This window comes from Porites lutea, chromosome 6, assembly GCF_958299795.1.
Source record: "Porites lutea chromosome 6, jaPorLute2.1, whole genome shotgun sequence".
In the NCBI taxonomy this organism is placed as follows: Eukaryota; Metazoa; Cnidaria; class Anthozoa; order Scleractinia; family Poritidae; genus Porites; species Porites lutea.
Window position 1 is genome coordinate 19,792,035 of NC_133206.1, and position 18,588 is coordinate 19,810,622.

At 37.3% G+C, this 18,588-nt stretch overlaps 1 protein-coding gene and 1 pseudogene across 1 annotated transcript in view; both read right to left on the reverse strand.

The window, feature by feature from the left end:
- Window positions 1–12,291: 12,291 nt before the first annotated feature.
- On the reverse strand, window positions 12,292–13,006 carry LOC140941987 (uncharacterized; annotated as a pseudogene).
- Window positions 13,007–17,059: 4,053 nt separating this feature from the next.
- Window positions 17,060–18,588, reverse strand: part of LOC140941664 (uncharacterized) — a 16,812-nt gene continuing 15,283 nt past the window's right edge. Inside the window, exon 8 of the mRNA XM_073390680.1 lies at window positions 17,060–17,909. Coding sequence (XP_073246781.1) covers window positions 17,784–17,909 — 126 coding nt within the window. The 3' untranslated portion in view covers window positions 17,060–17,783. The remainder of the gene's footprint in view (window positions 17,910–18,588) is intronic.

Below are 18,588 nucleotides of genomic sequence, written 5' to 3' on the forward strand. Positions count from 1 at the left end.
CCATAAATCAATCAGTCAGTTGGTCAGTCCTTGGACAACAGAGTCAGTTATTCAGTCAGTCAACCAGCCATAAATAATTTGCTCAGTTGGCCAGTTGGTCAGTAACAGTCAGTCAGTTGGTTGGCCCCAAGACAGTAGAGTCAGCTAGTCAGTGAATCAACCAGCCATAAATCATTTGGTCCAATTGTCAGTCCTTGGACAGTGGAGTCACTTATTCAGTCAATCAACCAGCTATAAATCATTCAGTGTGTTGGTCAGTTATGACAGGAGAGTCAGTTATTCTGTCAATGAACCTGCCATAAATTATTCAGTTATTTGGTCAGTTCCAGGACAGTGGAGTCAGTTTTTCTTTCAAACAACCAGCCATAAATCATTCAGTCAGTTGGTCAGTCCCCGGACAGAAGAGTCAGTTACAGTCAATCAACCAGCAATACATGCATATCCTCCTTATATACATGCATATACTCCTTTTCGATATTTCATAATAATCTGATTAGTCTCAGTAAGAACTTAGTAACTTAGTTCTATTTTAGACGAACTGGGTTTTAACTTCAATATCATAGGAACAACAGAAACTAAAATTAACGATTCTAACTCGGAAGGTGCCGAATTCTCCTTGCCTGGTTATGAATTTGAATTTGTCCCAACGCCTCTTACTTTCGGTAGCATTGGGATGTTTATTGATGAGACACTTCATTACACCATCTTACAAAAAACCTCTAATGAAGCCTTCCAAGCCCTTTGGATCGAATTAAGTTTTGCATCCAAAAAGAATATAATTTGTGGCATTATCTACAGACAACATAATTCTCCCGAACGTTTCTTAGAGTATTTTGAACAAACTCTAGAAAAATTTATCTCTACTGGGAAAAATGTTTGCGTCATGGGTGACTTCAATCTTTGTCTTTTGAAAAGTGAGGTATCGGAATTTAGTCACAACTTTCTATTATCTCTTCAGAGTTGTTACCTCATTCCTACCATTGACAAACCTTCGCAAGTTCGCGGCAACTCGGCTTCTCTAATTGATAACATATATTTGTAAATAATCCTGATTGTGTATCATTGAGTGGCAACATAATTTCTGATGTAAGTGACCATTTCTAACAGTTTTGTATATTCAGATCAGTAAGAGATAGAATTAAACCCGTTAAGAGCAAAATGCGCGACTTCACAAATTTCGATAGGGATTCTTTTACATAGGATCTTAATCAAATTGATTGGCAGTCGATTATAGCAAATGGTAATAATGACATTGATTATATATTCTCCTCTTTTTATAGTAAATATAATAAAATAATTAACAAGCATGTGCCAATTAAACAGATTTCCCGACGCCAATTCAAGCGTTTTTCAAAACCATGGATAACACAAGGGATAAGAGCTTCAATTAATACTAAAAATAAACTTTTTGCTTCTGGTGATCAAACTAAATATAAGTTTTATCGAAATAAAATTAATCATCTTATTCGAATTAGTAAAAGAGGTTACTTCCATGACTATTTTGAAAAAAATTTACAGAATATGAAAAAGACCTGGGAAGCATTAAATAATCTATTGATCATAAAACTAAAAAATCCCGACATGTACATGTGATAAAAGACTTCAATAATGGGAATAAGATTAATTGCAATCCACAAAGAATTGCTAATATACTAAATGAGCATTTTGCGTCTGTTGGAGAAAAACTAGAGAGTAAGATACCTGCTTCTGGTGATCATTGCGACTTTCTCAAAAAAAAACAAATCTCCACCGAGTTCTTTCATGTTTAAGCCTGTAACTGCCAGGGAAGTTGAATTAGAAATATTGGCTTTACCCAACAATAAATCTCATGGTTTATACTCCTGCCCGACTAAATTCTTGAAATATTCAAGTACTATTATCAGTGACATTTTAGCTAAAATCGTCAATTTGTCGGTCACATCTGGGAACTACCCTTCAAAACTCAAAAAGGCTAAAGTCATACCTGTGTTTAAAACTGAGGATGAGACAGATGCAAATAACTATAGACCAATTTCTCTTTTATCTATATTTGACACAATCTTTGAAAAGGTTATGTATAAAGAATGATGCATTTTATTAATATTAACCATATTTTGTTTTCAGCTCAGTATGGGTTTAGAGAAGGGTTTTCCACTGAACATGCCATTGTAGATATAGTTAGTGCAAATTATTCAGTCTAATATGGATAAACGTTTATTTACCTGTGGAATTTTTATTGACTTAAAGAAAGCCTTCGATACAGTTAACCATCAAATTCTTCTAAATAAGTTAAATCATTATGGTTTTCGTGGAATAATTAATAACTGGTTTGAATCCTTTTTGCGTAACAGATCACAAACACTAGAAATAAACAAACAATTATCTGATGCAGCTCTAATATCTAATGGTGTTCCACAGGGGTCTGTACTAGGTCAGTTGCTTTTCCTCTTATATATTAACGATATTCATACTTGCTCTAATACTTTTAATTTCTACCTCTTTGCTGATGATACTAACATACTGTACGCCAACAAGAACCTAAGGTCACTTAAGGCAACAGTAAATTCTGAGCTTAAAAAGTTGTATCTTTGGCTGGCCTCAAATAAATTAACCCTTAATACCAAAAAAACCAATTTTGTTATTTTTCATCCTTACGAGAAGTCCGTTGACTACCTTCCTCAACTTAAGATCTTTGATACTGATACCAATCAGTACATTAGTTTAGAAATGAAAAATTATGTTAAATATTTAGGCATTCTGATTGACAAAAATCTTTCGTGGAAAATACACATTGACAATGTAGCTACTAAATTAAGTAAAACGGTTGGTTTAATCGCTAAATTGAGGCACTTTGTTCCTCAACATGCCTTGCTAAATATTTACAGTGCGTTAATCTTGCCTTATTTATCTTACGGTTTGATAGTTTGGGGGCAGGCATCAAAAACACATTTAACAAAAATCTTATTGCTTTAGAAAAAAGTTATCCATTTCATATTTTTTGCCAACAGGAAAGTTCATGCCATTCCTCTTTTTATTGATGCAAATATCCTGCCAATTAGCTTTCTCTATTTTAAGTCTGTATCTTACCTAATGCATGATATTCATACTAATTCTGCACCCTCAAAAATCGTTAACTTGTTCTCGCAGACATCATCTATTCATGAATATAACACAAGATCATCCTCTAAAAATAATATGTACATCAAAAAATTTAACCTTGAAAAACTAAGACAAGCTCTCCCAATTTTTGGCGTTAAAGTATAGAATGAGATACCGGGTAGAATGAGAGATATGTCAAAAAAGTGTTCAAACGAAAATTAATCAGTGTGCTCTTCGAAATATTAAAAGACAAAGATGATTACCTGGATGCAACCATGATAACAAAAGAAATAAAATCGCGAAATCCTAAACCTTAGTCTCTTTCACAGGTTGCATTAAACAGATTTGTCTTTCTTGCTTTTGAATTCATTACACATATTTCTTCTTTTCTTTTTCTTTGCTTTTTACTTATTATAATATAATATCTGATTTGTAATAGAATTAATTTGGCACGCCTCGACTAGCGTTTTCTTGCTAACTGCGTGCCAAACAATTGTACTTGTAATGTTACGATAATAAATGTCTTGTCTTGTCTTGTTGTCTTGTCTTGTCATATCATTTGGTCACTTGGTAAGTCCCCGGGAGGTAGACTAGAGTCAGCTAATCAGTCAATCAACCAGAGATACATTTCTTGTAAATCATTTAGTGCGTTGGTCAGTTCTCTGACAGTGGAGTCAGTCACATAGTATTTTAGTAAGTAAATACATTACCCAGTAAGCCCTTAGTCAATTAGTCAGTCAAGCAGTCAATAAACCAGTCATAAGTCATTCAGTCCGTTGGTCAGTCATTGATAGTGGAGTCATCTATTCAGTCAGTCAACAAGCTATACAATCATTCAGTGTCCTGGTCAGTTCTCCGACAGTAGAGTCAGTCATTCAGTCAACCAAAGTGCTATTCAGACAGTAGAGCCATACATTTGTAAGTCATTTAGTCTGTTGGTTGGTTCTCGGACAGTAGAGTCAGTCATATAGTATTATTTTCAGTGAGTTAATGTACTACCCAGTAAGCAGTTGGTTAATCAGTCGGTCAATAAGTTAATCAATCAGCAACAAATCATTTAGTCAGATTGTTAGTCCCTGGACAGTGGAGTTAGTTAGTCAGTCAATCGTTTAGCCATAAATCATTCAGTCAGTTAGTCAGTCCCCAGACAAAAGAGTCAGTTTTTCAGTCAATCAACTGGCCAATTAAATCATTCAATCACTTTGAAAGGCCCAAGACAATCAAGTCAGTTAGTCAGTCAATAAATCAGCCATAAATCAATCAGTCAGTCGGTCAGTCCCTGGACAGTACAGTCAGTCGGTCAGTCAGTTAACCAGCCAATTAAATCATTTAATCATTTGGTAAGTCCCTGGACAGTAGAGTTAGATAGTCACTCACTCAATCAACCATAAATCATTCAGTAACTTGATTAGTCCCCAAACAGTTGAGTCAGCTAGTCAAGCAATTAATCAGCAATAAATCATCAAGTCAGTTGGTCAGTCACTAAACATTAGAGTCAGCTAGTTAGTGAATCAACCAGCCATAAATCATTCCATCCAATGGTCAGTCCCCAGACAGTGGAGTCAGTTATTCAGTTAACCAACCAACTTTAAATCATTCACCGTGTTGGTTAGTCGTCAGACAGTAGCGTCAGTCAGTCAATCAACCAACCATAAACCATTCAGTCAGTTGGTCAGTCTCCAGACAGTAGAGTAAGTCAGTCAGTCAGTCAATCAACCAGCCATAAATAATTTGCTCCAATGGTCAGTTCTGACAGTAGCATCAGTTATTCTGTCAATCAACCAGCCATAAATCATTCAGTCAGTTGGTCAGTCCCTGGACAGTAGAGTCAGATATTCAGTCAATCAGTCAGTTGGTCAGTTCTTGGACAGTAAAAAAATCATAGGAATTGTATCATAGGGAAACTCAAGTATTTTTTTTCTTTTTTAGGTAGATATTTTTTATATATACTTGATAATAAATCATAGCTTTGTCTTGTATCGCTGAAAAGCCCCACAGAGGAGTGTACAATTACTCTTATTCTCACTCTAACCCAAAGAACACACACAGTCTGGATCTATGATGAGGTTGTTGGAAACCCTGCTTAAAGATCCTGCTATGTAACTACCCTGCTCTGGCTAATCTGACAGGATCACAAGCAACTCAGAAAAGCCTGCACAAACCTGGTGAACAAGCATCCTGAAATGATACCAGTCAAAATAAAGGCTATCTAAAGGCCACAACAGAAGACAGGCGTCCCTGATCCATACAGCAAAGAAAAATGCAACAGGCAGACCAAGCAGAACCGAACAAAGGAGAGCAAGAGATAGGGCCAAGATCATTGGAACACATGAGTTTCTTCAGAGGTCAACTAGAACTCCAAAACTGACTTTTTCAATGTTCAAAGATTGAGTAATGATCATTCGTTAAACACTAAGACTTTAAGCATTTTGACTGAACAAACCATGAAATTGGTCTAGCAACTTTGTCATCTCCTTTTAGTTTGTTTCCTAAGATCATTATCTTTTATTTTAGCATTGATATTGCTCATTGTTCATGAAAAGAAATGAGGTACACATGCATTCAGCATTTGCACAAGGCAGTTTCACTTAGTTATAAGCAGACTGTAAATGTGAAAAGAAAGCAAACAAGATTCTAGGTGTACACTGAAGGAATTTGGCATCTTGTAGCCCTGTTGTCAAGGAACAAGCCTACATGTATTTGGCAATGGTCCATCCACTGTGTGAATATGGCTCTGTTGCCTGGTCTCCATACACACAGAAAGATATCAGCTTCATAGAATCAGTAGTATTGATACCATGATATCAAACTTGGGGTGACATGTAGAAGGGCACTTGATTTGACAATATTTTTCATGATCAAGACAGGCTACAGCCTGTCTCTGTGTTACCTTAGTTAGTACATGTATGCAGCACCCATTCTAGTTGCAATGACATTACATTATGCGCATAAGTTTTCTTTTTTTTTGGTGGAACTGTTCCAGTTTGAAATGCTTTGTTTATGCTGACTCTGTTAAGTCTGCATTTCACTCAAGTATTTTTCGCAATTAACTGTACTGATGATCTGTTCATTGTAAGTTGAACATACAATGTATGTGTAGTTGGTTCACTAATGAGTTATATATGTAATTGACTTGCTATTTTTTGTGACGTGTTAGATTTTGTGAGCGTGAGTATTGAATTTTCTGTACTTTCACCTTTGCTGTCAATGTTATATGAGCATCCGTGTACATAAATGGTTGCCGATTGCTAATTAGCTTGATATGGGCAATTATTAAAATTTAAAATTAAAGATTAAAGATGTGGTAAAATGTTGGCATCCAAAAGTGCCATAATGGTCATATCCAGTCACCGCAGTGAACACAGAGTTTGATGCACTTTCTACAACACATTGCCTATGATATCAAAACTTCAACATTGCATGATGTTCTCCGCAGAGGTCTGATGGCTGAAAATTACGATACTATTTATTTCCTCTGGCAACACATCTAATTCAAGAACATCGTTCACCCTGATGCCAGCAGGGACGTAAAAAATTCTAAGTATTTTTACCATGAAAGCCTTTTGAAATATTCTTTTGTGTAACAAAGCAGAAAATATTTAGGACAATATACCTTCCTTTAATTGTTTGCAAGTTGCAATTTCTGTCACACTAAGATACATTTTTTGTAAGATGGGACCTGTACATTTGTAAATTAACCAGTCAAACAGCACATCAATTTTCTTTTTCTTTCAGACAACATAATTTTGTATTTAATCAGAAAAGGAAAATCAGTAAAATGAAGGCTACTCAATCTGAGTAAAATGAAAAAGTGGCACATTTCAAAAAAACTTAAACAGGTATAACATAATCAAACCAGTTCAAAAATTTTGAACTAGAAAACAAATTGAACTTCAACATACACACTACATAACTGACTGACTACCCATTTCATTGTCCATTAAGTGACTAAATGACTAAAAATATATTTATGCCAACACAATGACACATGGCACATGTTTATATGGACACTATGTTACAGTGGGACCTCAGGTATAATGAAGGGTCAAGGGACTGATGATAAATATGTTCGCCATTATGAGGTTTTGCCATATCAAGGTTCTTTTCCATAAATTTTACAATAATATTACTTGGGCTAGGACAAAGCTGCTGCCTAATGGGCACCTGGTTGCCAGAGGTGCCTACAATTTACCCTTAGGCAACCAAAATTTCAAACAGGGAGCCCGAACAGGCGCCTAAAACTTATGATTCTGCTCATTCTACACTTTTGAAATGAAAACAGAAAATGTTTGGTTGTCAGCTGTACGCCAAAAAATTTTTATTTCTGCCGATAAAAGGTAAACAGACAAGCACTTGTCTTGAAATTCGCTTCTGTGACTTCCGCTGCAGTGCAATTGAAGTTGCTCTTCTGAAAATGGGGCGAAATACTGAATTTTCAATAGTCTTTGTAAACCCTTCTATATTAAAATCATGACTTTTCCTTCAGCGCTAGAAACGATAGTTCAATAGTGCATGAAATAAAAACTGATAAAAATTCGCAATCCATGGAAAAGCAAGAGGTTTCAAATTACATGTGACATATGGTATGCTAACTTTACCTTTGAAAGTTTGTAGCATTTTCTATCTTGCTATGAGCTAGAACGGTACACTCTGAGGTTTCTTTTATCACTTATTCAGCATTATCTATGCTTCCCTATTTTTTTGCTGTGCATTTTGTAGTAATTTTTGAAAGGCTCACAAAAACATTCCAGTTTTTGAAAACGATTCATGGCAGAAATTCAAGATCATATTTCGATCTCTTTTAATTTACACGTCAGGCGTGAAAGACTTAAATACAAGCCTTCAGAAATATATTAAACAGTTTTGATAGATCAAAAGATAGACTTGATACAAAAATACTGATTCAAGAAAGAATAAAACCTTCCATTGGTCCTTTTTTTTTTCAACCAATTAGTGCAACAGTTGTTGTGTGCTAGAAGTTTGACATGTTTAATTAAGTTGCTGATTTTAAAATTGGGCTCCTGGAAATGTCGCTCGGGCTCCAATCTTTTCGTTTTAGGAGCCTAAAGGCTCCCATATAATTTTCTTAGGCAGCAGGCTTGCTAGCAATGTTGTTTGTTATACCAAGGACTTTGTTTTATGGAGGTTTGCTAAAACAAGGCTGCACTGTACTGTAAAAATAATGTTCAGATTAACTTGTTTACCTTGCCTTCACAGCTGACTATTCTTGTTGATCTTGTTTTCTGACTGAATTAATGTTGTACAGGATGCGATGCCATCCCTCTTCATCCATGTCTCTCAATAATACAAAATGCAGGTCTTTCAATAAAAGAATTAAAAAGAAGAACACTTGTATGAGTACTGTATAGGAGTTTACCACTTAACAGAGAATTGCAACATGGCTGCTTTCTTATTCAAGCAGGAAGTATTCAAACATGATGCACACATGGAAAAAGTCCTTAAAAAGTTATTGATGGTTGCATGTGATGTAATTAGTCAAATCAAACTATATTCAATTCTTCAGAGTTTTAAGTCACATGGTAATTTGCACCAGGTTAACTGACCACTACTGTACATTAAATCCTCAATTTAACAAAATTTTCCATTCAGTAGGGCTCCTTGTTTTGCAATCAAAGCTCTTGCATCAGGGGGACATGCATACAGCAACAATCTTTCTCGTACAGTATATTGGCTGCTATGGAAAAGTAATACCCAAGTCATTAAAAAAGCAATAATTTGTCACTAGTGGCCAATAATTTAGTTTACCTAGTTGCCCATTTTAGAGGGTATATAATTATGTTGTAGTTTATGTTTTATCTTAAGGCCTCCACATACTGGACACTTTGTTGTCAACAACTATCTTTTATTGACCAGAAAAGGCCATCGACCATGTCCGATGCAAGCATCCCACACACTGGCGCTCTCAAATGCCGATAACAAAATCACTGCCACGATATGTTGGAAACTCATGTCCACTGTGCATGCTTGAACTGTATGTTTCAAAATGGCGGCATCCAAAACAGACACTCGCGGGTGAGAAAGTCGATTGTCAAACTCGGAAAAGGAAGATATTCTACATATTATCAGCAAAGAGGAGATTAGGCAAAGTGCAGATGGAGAACCTGGGGTTGATACTTATTAAATTTAGGTCAAAGACTATTTCTAATAAACAAAAGGCAGCATTAAACTGTCCTAGCTTTTGTGTTAAAACTAGCTGTCCACAACGAGGAATGCCATTGACAGCAATACTATTATCGGCATGTGGATGAGCTTCCAAAGATAGTGTTAGTATTCCGAAAAGTTTCATTTTCTTTTGTGTAATTCTTTCAGACCAGTGAAAACTACGATCAAATTGTATACGATTGTTGTTGACTAAATACACCACTTATCCCCACACACTAGAAAAATGGTAGAAAGTGGGCTTATCGAAAAGGGAAACTGCTTAGTTGTCAACAACACGTCTCACATACCGGTATAATGTTTTTTAGTTGTCAATAACATTTTGTTGTCACAAAAATAAGTTGTCAACTACTAAATTCCTAGTCTGTGGATGCCCTTAGGTAACTTTTGTTTGTTTTTTGTTTTTGGGTGTGGCAATGTAATCTAATGAAGTTGACACAAAAGAAAAAGTAAAATTACCTGAGATAAAAAATTAACCACAACATATATTTGCCAAAGAGGGATATATACATATCAAAGTTACATAATTATCATACTTATCATTTTATAATTTTCTTGTCATAGCATTACATAAACTTATATTTTTGTGATGTATATTCCCAGTTATCAAAGTTTTCTTATAGGAATAAAGTTACATCATAACACAGTTACATGTATGAAGACAGTTTTCATTATCATTGTCACCATAATAATCGTTTTGTGAAAGAATTATTTTTCAACAGAATGTGCTCACTTTTGATTTCTCTCAGCCTTAATTATAGTCAGCTTGAGGCTCTCAACAACTACTTGCCAATAAAGACCCCCAGCAGGGTTATCAAAAGTAGCCGGCTGCCGGCGAAAATTGCCATCTACTTGGTTAGTATCGGCCAGCTATTCTGCCTGGCATTTCTTTACGGATGATGTTTGGCCGCTTACTTTGACAACTCAGCCGTCTACTTAAAAACTTTCTGACAACCATGCCCAGCAAACTTTCCAAGTATTGTTAAAGATCAGGGATGTCATTACAGGCTGCGGGGGAGGGGATTTCCCATGGCTACTTCCCTCGGAACAGTAGAACCAAAGGAACTCCCTAGCTTTGATTCCCTGGCTATACTACTTGCTGCATTTACCCAGCAACTTACAATCTTACTGACAGCCTGGCACATTATGATCCTACTGTTTCCAACCCTTAATATAATACTGTATAAAGGTTATTATACTTAATATATTCCTAGAGATCGATGGACGAGTATGTTAGTTTGTTTCCCTAAGGCACAGCATTAAAGAAATTCCGCAAAATATGAGGAAAAAACGTTCTGCACAAGTGAAAAATTAAAGAACAAACAATAACACATTTATTCGTATTCTTGAGAAATATAAAATATGATGAAGCATAAACAAAGTAGAAAGCCCATGGAAAAATAAGTAAGCCCCCAAAAAACAAGTGGTACGTCGGAAAAAGGACAATCGAGCTTTGAAGTTCAAACAAACAATGGCTACAAACCTTGGAAATACTCTAAACGCGGTAGAAAAAAACCACCATGCCTGACGTCCGCCATCTTGGAATTTTTTATTAGACCCCAGGTTTCGCGCGACAAGAGGCCTCGAACGAGATTCGAATGAGACAGGTGTGGTGTTAATTTCGCGCGCGTGTCTGGCGCTCCACGCCCGCCCACGTCCGCCTCGCGCTTGTCTTCGCTTGCCTGAAAAGCCAGTGCCGTAGCCAGACCAAACGGCCAACCGAGGCAGGCGGGAGTTTCTAGGGGGGTTCGGGGGCATGCCCCCCCCCCCCGAGAAATTTTGAACTTTAGTCTCTCGGAAATGCGATTTGCAGCGTTTTCTGGGCCTTTCGGTAACTTTTTTTCGAGTGGAATTTAAAAAGCAATAATCAGCGAACAAGCTACATAATCTGGGTGACCGTGAACCTCGCCAATGGTTTTGATCAGCATTTGTTCAAAAAAAATTTGAGTTAACGTACGTAGTTCCTTGAGATCGATGATATGGTAATTTTTTCATAGTATATTGACTGAATTGCTGAATTCTTTGTAATATCATGATGCGTTAAAAATATCCGATGATCGCTTATGTCAAATAAAAATGATCGGCGAAATTCGTCAAAATTTTACCGAGGCGAGTGCCTCGGTTGGCCTCATACTAGCTACGGCGCTGAAAGCGCGAAAAAATAACGCCTGCTTTTCAGGTTACTGGTCAAGGGTATTAAGTTTTTTGACAAAAATACTATTTCAGTGAGTGGAATAAAAGACAACTAAATTTATGGTTCTCTGCGCCGCGCTGATCGAGAGCGTCCTATCATCGTTTATTGATGCAACAAAGCCAAAATAAGAGACGTCTGCACACAGGCCTTTCTCATGATTTTTTGTTTTATTCAGTTTGAGAACGAATGTTATCGCCTCCAAGTCAATGGAGGGTACTATCTATGTGTGGCAGGTGTTTGGGGAGGACAACCTCGTTCTTAGGGCTTTTCCCTTTGAAAATGGGAGGGGCGGGGAGGCAACCCACACATTTTCTGACGGAAGAGCCTTGAGGACGAAGTTGTAAGGAGAAAGAGAGGCATGCGAATACATAGGCGCGCCTGGATGCAAGAAGGGGATTTCTTTCCTTTCTTCCCAGCACTCTCCGCGCAGCCATCGCGTTCTCGCGCAAGGCAGGCTATGTCCGAATTAGGCTAAAATACGGGTAAAAACTCACGAGGAAAAAAGGACTGCCCCGGTGAGGGATCACCCCCTTTCGAGGACGGCCCACCAATTCGGTGTTTAAGCCCATCTCACCAAGATAGTCAGAAACCTATGCCAGGAAGAATTCATAGCAAAGGAGATCAATAAGACGAAAAGGTAGTGAAAGGCTTGATTGAGGAAAACCTGTCCCACTGAATATCTTATTTATTTATTTATTTATTTATTACAATCTACGGATTAAAAACCAAAGGATGAACTGTAAAGTAGTCCTAGACCCCATATAAAAACAGATCACCTAAAAATATTTAGAAACACAATAAAATAATAGTTTCAGAAAATACAGAAATATAAAAGCTACTTAAAAATCAATGAAAAATTTCCTAACTTTAGACTTAAAAATATTTACATTATCAGAAACACGAATGTCTAACGGTAGTTGATTCCACTGGTCAGTAATTCCATGGAAAAAACTATGCTTCAAGACGTTAGTTCTGGCATATTTCTTCTTTAAAGTTAAAGAGTCCTTAGCCCTAAGTGAGAAGCGGTCAGCTTCTGAGTGGAAATCTATAATTTTACTCATGTCAAAATCAATGTTGCCATTAAGTACTTTATATAAGAAAGTCACGTCAGCCAGTGATCTTCTCTTCTCCAGTGACATTAGGTTTAACTTCTTCAAACGAATGTCATAGGGATCATCACTTTTTAAGATAAGTTTAGTCGCTCTTCTCTGTACTCTTTCCAGCTTATCAGTATTTTTCTTTGTATATGGGGACCACACCACTGAACAATACTCCAAATTAGAGCAGATCAATGAACAGTAAAGAGTACGCTAGGTCTTAGGGTCATCCAGACCTTTACAAGTTCTCTTAATCAGACCGAGCATTCTGTTAGCCTTGGATACTACGTAATCTATATGTGGGTTCCATGATAAGTGATGATTTGTAATAATCCCCAAGTCTTTAAACTCCTTAACCTCTTCCAGTTCAGAGTTTTCCAGGAAAAAAACTAGAAGTGAGTGGTTAAATCTTCTTAGTAATTTTCATAATTTTGCATTTCTTGACATTGAAGTTCATGAACTTCCGAACACTCCACTGATGCAGACTATCCAGGTCCTGTTGAAACAATTCAAGATCACCAGCCGTGTCAATGATTCTAGAACATTTACAGTCATTCTAGAACATTTACAGTCTAACTTAAAAAACTGCTCACCGCTGTTCCGCAGTCGTTTGATTTGCATAATAAATTCTTACATCGACGGCGGGACTGCGGGAGTACTAGAATACCTCGTTCTATGAGCACACTAGTTACTTGACATCAACTGCGGGATTGCGGGACTGCGAGACAACGAAGGCACTAGTTTTACTCACTTATATTTATGTATTTGTCGACTACTAGATTGTGAGACTACGGGCCCAGCATAATAGAACTCGACTGCGGGATTGTGGGAGCAGTTTTCGCTCCATGAGTCGGAGGTAAGCTTGTTTTAGCTATGTTTTTAAACTTGGAATTATTTTGAATGAATAATAAAGCAATTATTGAATTCGGCTTTCGTATCATATGAAGAATTATGGAGATCTCGCAGGGTGTTATCCGCCTCGGCTGATAACACCCTCCTCGATCTCCATTAGGCCTTTCCCGATTGTGCTCGTAAAATGCTGCCAAGTTGCTCATTGGAATGCCAAAAAGTTGCTAAAAAATTGCCAAAAGTCCAAATATAGGTTAGAGCAAATATCAAGCTCGAAAAAGTCAACGATTTTATAGAAAGCTTCAATTTTTAAAAAATAATAATAATTTTTTTCTTGACCGAGGTTAGTAATTATTGTGGAGAACGAAAAATAAAGCTGTTAATTAATGTTTATATAAAAATATTAAGAAATTTAGGTGGCAACTTTTGAAAAATGGGTAGCAACTTTTTGGCATTCTAGTGAGCAACTTTCCAGCATTTTACGAGCACAATCGGGAAATGCCTTATGGAGATCGAGGAGGGTGTTATCAGCTGAGGTGGATAACACCCTCCGAGATCTCCATAATTCTTCATATGATACAAAAGCACCTACTGTAAGGGTTACTATTTCTACTGTCCCCAATCTTCCACTGTCATAGAATCAAAGATGGCGGCTACAACAGTATTACGAACACGAACAAGGTTTCGCCCACCCAAAATACGCCTGCACTGCAGGCTAATGTTAAGCTTATATGAAACCCGTACGTGACACAAATAGAGAGCCTGGGTTAACTGTGGCCATACCAACTTAAAAAAATTAATGATCAGTGGACATGTTGTCGAAGGGACTTCGCGGATTTAACCACGTGTAAAGGACTTTATACCCGATAAAACTCTGCAAACAGAAAAGTCAGAGGAGGGCTTTACATTCAGCCTCAGGGGAGACACGAGGTTGATTGAAACAATGAAATACTGATCAGGATGAACAAAGCCTTTAATACTGTGGACCATCAAATATTTAACAATTATTCCTCGACACCCGAATGGGTTCTGAGTCAATAGCAGAGGCCATGAGGGCGAGAGGAATAATTGTTTTAGTAAAATCCAACTAATTTGTCAAAAAATATCGAGACAAAGCAACTTTAGCTAGTTAAATCTAGACTTTAATCCTTTTTTGCCGCCAAAAAGCCGACGCTTTTCGCTACTAGTGGGCTATAACATATAGCCCAGTAGTAGCTCAACCAATAAGAACGCAGCATTGATGATAGACCACTAGCTGGATTTTGCTAATTTTTGATAAACTTAATTATTATGGCTTTCGAGGGATTGTTAATCAGTGGTTCTTCTCTTATCCAACTAATCGTACGCAAACAACTGAAATTAATTTTTACATATTAGATAAACAAAACAATAGATGCGGTGTACCACAATGCTCTGTTTTAGGGCCACTCCTCCTTTACTAACGTCCTTTACCCTCTTAAAAATCTTAAGACATTGGAGTCAATTGTAAATACAGAATTGCACAATCTTTTTAATTGGCTAACCTCAAACAAACTTGCACAAAACATAAAAAATTCTAACTTTGTTATTTTTCGGCCACATCAGAAAAAGCTCAGCTACCAACCAAAGATTAATGTTTTCGATGATGAAAAACAAAAAATTGTTAGCCTTGAACAGAGAACTACATTAACTCATTCCCTTCTAGAGATTTTGCCGAAAAACGCGTTTTGAAGCTAGTCGGGCGGTTTTCTGGTCGCTGCAGTTCTATAAAGTGCTGAAACTTAGCGCAAAGCCGTTTACAGGTCGTACACTACGCGGCCCTCTGATCCAGCTGCAAAAATATTAGCTTGCGAAGTTCGTGCATGCGCAGAAAGCAAAAAAATCGAGATTGTTTTTGGGATTAAAAGTGACACAGCAGTCTTGACTTTTACTTTTCGCTTTCTCTCCTCCCCTTTTTTTTCGCTTTTCTTGACTTATCATCTTGCTGGACATTCAGTAGGCTTTATTTTTTGGGAAAAGTTTTTAGGAAAGCTTTAACGATCTTAGGATTGGAAGAAAGGATCGAAAGGTATGTGGGTAGTGGAACAAGATTTTCATGGGACTTTTTAGGTCAATGTTACATGGTTTTTTGCCTTTCTCCGGTGTCCTTGACTGAATTGTGCTCATTCTGGTATGGTTTGAAAGATCTCTTCAATCTCCACAAGTTAGCAGGCAAAGTTGTCCTTGACCATTAAAACTGAAGACGTCAGAAGCGGTAGAAAGGACGTGGATCCGCACGGGCGGTTACGGGTGGCTCAGGGGCGAATGGGTTAAATACCTTGGATTGTTAATTGATGAAAATCTATCTTGGAAAAACCATATTTGTTCCCTCAAAACAAAATAAGTAAAACTGTTGGTCTAATTGCGAAGTTACGTCATATTGTGCCAACTCGAACCCTTCTTGATACTTACAGGTCTCCCATTGCACCCTGTATAATGTATGGTTATACGTGGCAATGGATGGCAATGCATCAAAGACCCTCCTTAATCAAATTCTTATTCTTTCAAAAAAGTGCCCTCCGTCTTATATACTTTGCTCATGCAAGGGAGCATGAATACCCTTCCTCCTGAAGGGAAAAATCCTACCCCTAGAATTCCTATACTTTCATGATGTGAACTCGAGTTCTGTTCCAATTATTAATAGATCGAATTTGTTCTCTAAGTCTCCACCGCTCTCTCTTGTAGTACACGTTCGTTAACATCTGAGCATTTTTACACAAAACAATTTGCACTTAATATTCAAGGAAAGGCCTTTACACGTGTTGGTTTAAAATCTGGACCTCTTTAACACTATTCAAAATTCTAGAATCTGAAGACTCCTATGTTGAAGCTGATGCGCTAATTAATAAAATGTAAAATTAGTTTTCGTTTAGTTTGTAGCTTTCCTCGTGACATGTTCATATGTTCCTCTCCTGCAGCATTATGTGGAAATTCATGTGTTAATTAAGTACAATGAATAATTATCTTAAGTTCAGTTTGTAGCTTTCCTCTTCGCATATTACATTTTGCTTTACGTGTTTTCGTTAAACGACATACGTTTTCTAACCAAAAAGCACCAAACCGCAGTTCATGAAGGATAGTCGAAATGAGTCAAAAGAGACAAAATTTAATTCTTACCAGTTTGCAAATCCGTAAAAATATCAATGTCCATTACTTCTCGTTGCAGTTAGATTAGCGACACTCTATTTGAGTAATGTTTTTCCTCTCGTGCAGCCGGTCAAATGTTAAATTTCCTTCATTTGGATAGCCGTATTGCGAAGGCAAGTACACACTGTTTGCTTTACTTGTATAATGCCCTTGCATAAATATTTCTGCCCATCATTTCAATGTTATTTTCGTTGCTTGCTATTGTTTAAATTGTTTCAATCAACACGTTTTAAAAAGGCAACTGCATTATTTAACAATCCTATTGAGATGAAATACTCCCTAGACGTTTTTGAAACCGTTAAAACACGAACAGCACCTGATTTATCACTGGGTATTATTGCGGCATTATTGCGTCCAAAGGGTACAGTACTAACGCCGTCTGTTATCTCTTAAGTTGTCCCAGGTACGTTTTTACTTGACCGGGAACTAGTAGTCAAGCTTTTTTTGTTGGGGGGGGGGGGGGGGGGGGTACGAGAAAGCCATTGCATTGAACTAGTTCAAAATGGTCAATCAAATGTTGCTTTATTGAAAACTGAACATCTTAACTACAGTACATAAATAACATTAGTGTTCAGCAAGAGGATTCTGAGAAGGACTTTAGGAAGATCTAAGACAATACGGACAAGACAATCACCGCAGACTTTGACTTTAAGCAACGGTAAACTCTGTTGTCACTTTGTTATTTGAATGAAGTTGAAGAGCTAGTTCGGTACAAGAGCCCAAATGAACATTGTCTTGCCTGTCTGTGGGGACTTGAATGGGAGCCCCTGTCCCAGTTTTTAACCCAAGTTAGGCCCTCAAAGGTTCTTCTTTCGCACCAAATGTGAACTGCAAGAGCACGTATAACGTAACAACCTCTGAAACTATGAGCATTCAATTGACAAAAGAGCATCAAAATCTCACATCATTTCGACAAGGAAAATACGAGGTACAATGAGTAGCAAAAATAGTTAAAAATATACTTATGCAACGCAACAACAACTAAGTTGGTGAACTTCAAGGCAAAAAGTGCGACCAGTAGAACAATAAATATACTCCTTATGTCCATGTATCTTAATAATAAATAAAAAAGGAAAATATGAAATTGAAACTGCGAAATGGATTCATGAGCTAATCGCGAACGTCATCTTGTCTACTGTCTCGTGCATTTTAAATACTAGTTCCCCGAGAAACACAACACACCCATACTAACAGTTCGCTAGATATGGTGTTTCCTACTGCTAGTCCTTCTCCTCTTCAATGGAATCCTCTAAGAATACGTCCTCGAAATTTGGAAAGCTGATTTTCAGCAAACGATTAAAGATGCTCTCTAGCTCCTCTCCGGCGTTGTAAACGTAAGTATCCGGCTAAAAAAAAAAAAAATAAAAACGGTATTCATATCAGAGAAGATTCCAACTGAAAACTGAAGTCATATCATACTCAAAGATAATGAAAGTAAGAAGCCAAGTGATATCTCTTATTCGGGAGCTTAGAGTACCGTAGCCTGCTTAGCAAGCGTTTCCGTTTGGTTTCGGAGCAAAAAGAGACCGTGGAAGGGGATTTTCGGTTTTGATCGCGCGAGAAATTAAACGAGAACCAAACCGAACCGCCATTTTTCGCGCGGTCTTTGACTATTGTTCCTCGTTCTTTGTTCCTAAACCGCACAAAAACGCTTGCTAGGCAGGCTAAGAGTACCGGTAAATACCCGAGGTTAGCGTCATAAGCAATCCTTGGTTAAAGGTTTTCGGCTTTGCCGAGTTGTTGGAGTTGTAGCCTGTTTCAGACGTTTAGATTGTGGGGACGGTGCAAAGGGCTATGAGCAGGAAAAATAGCGAAGGGGTGGGGTAGGGGGGTTTATCCTCAGTCTCCTATGAAAAATTGGAGAAAATTTTATCTTCCAGAGAATATTTTTAAAAAATTCATCCTTAACCGAACAAAAAAACCGTTGACCGGTCAGAACTTATTCCAAAAAAGCACCAAACCGCAGTTCATGAAGGAATGGTCGAAATGAGTCAAAAGACACAAAATTTAATTCTTATCAGTTTG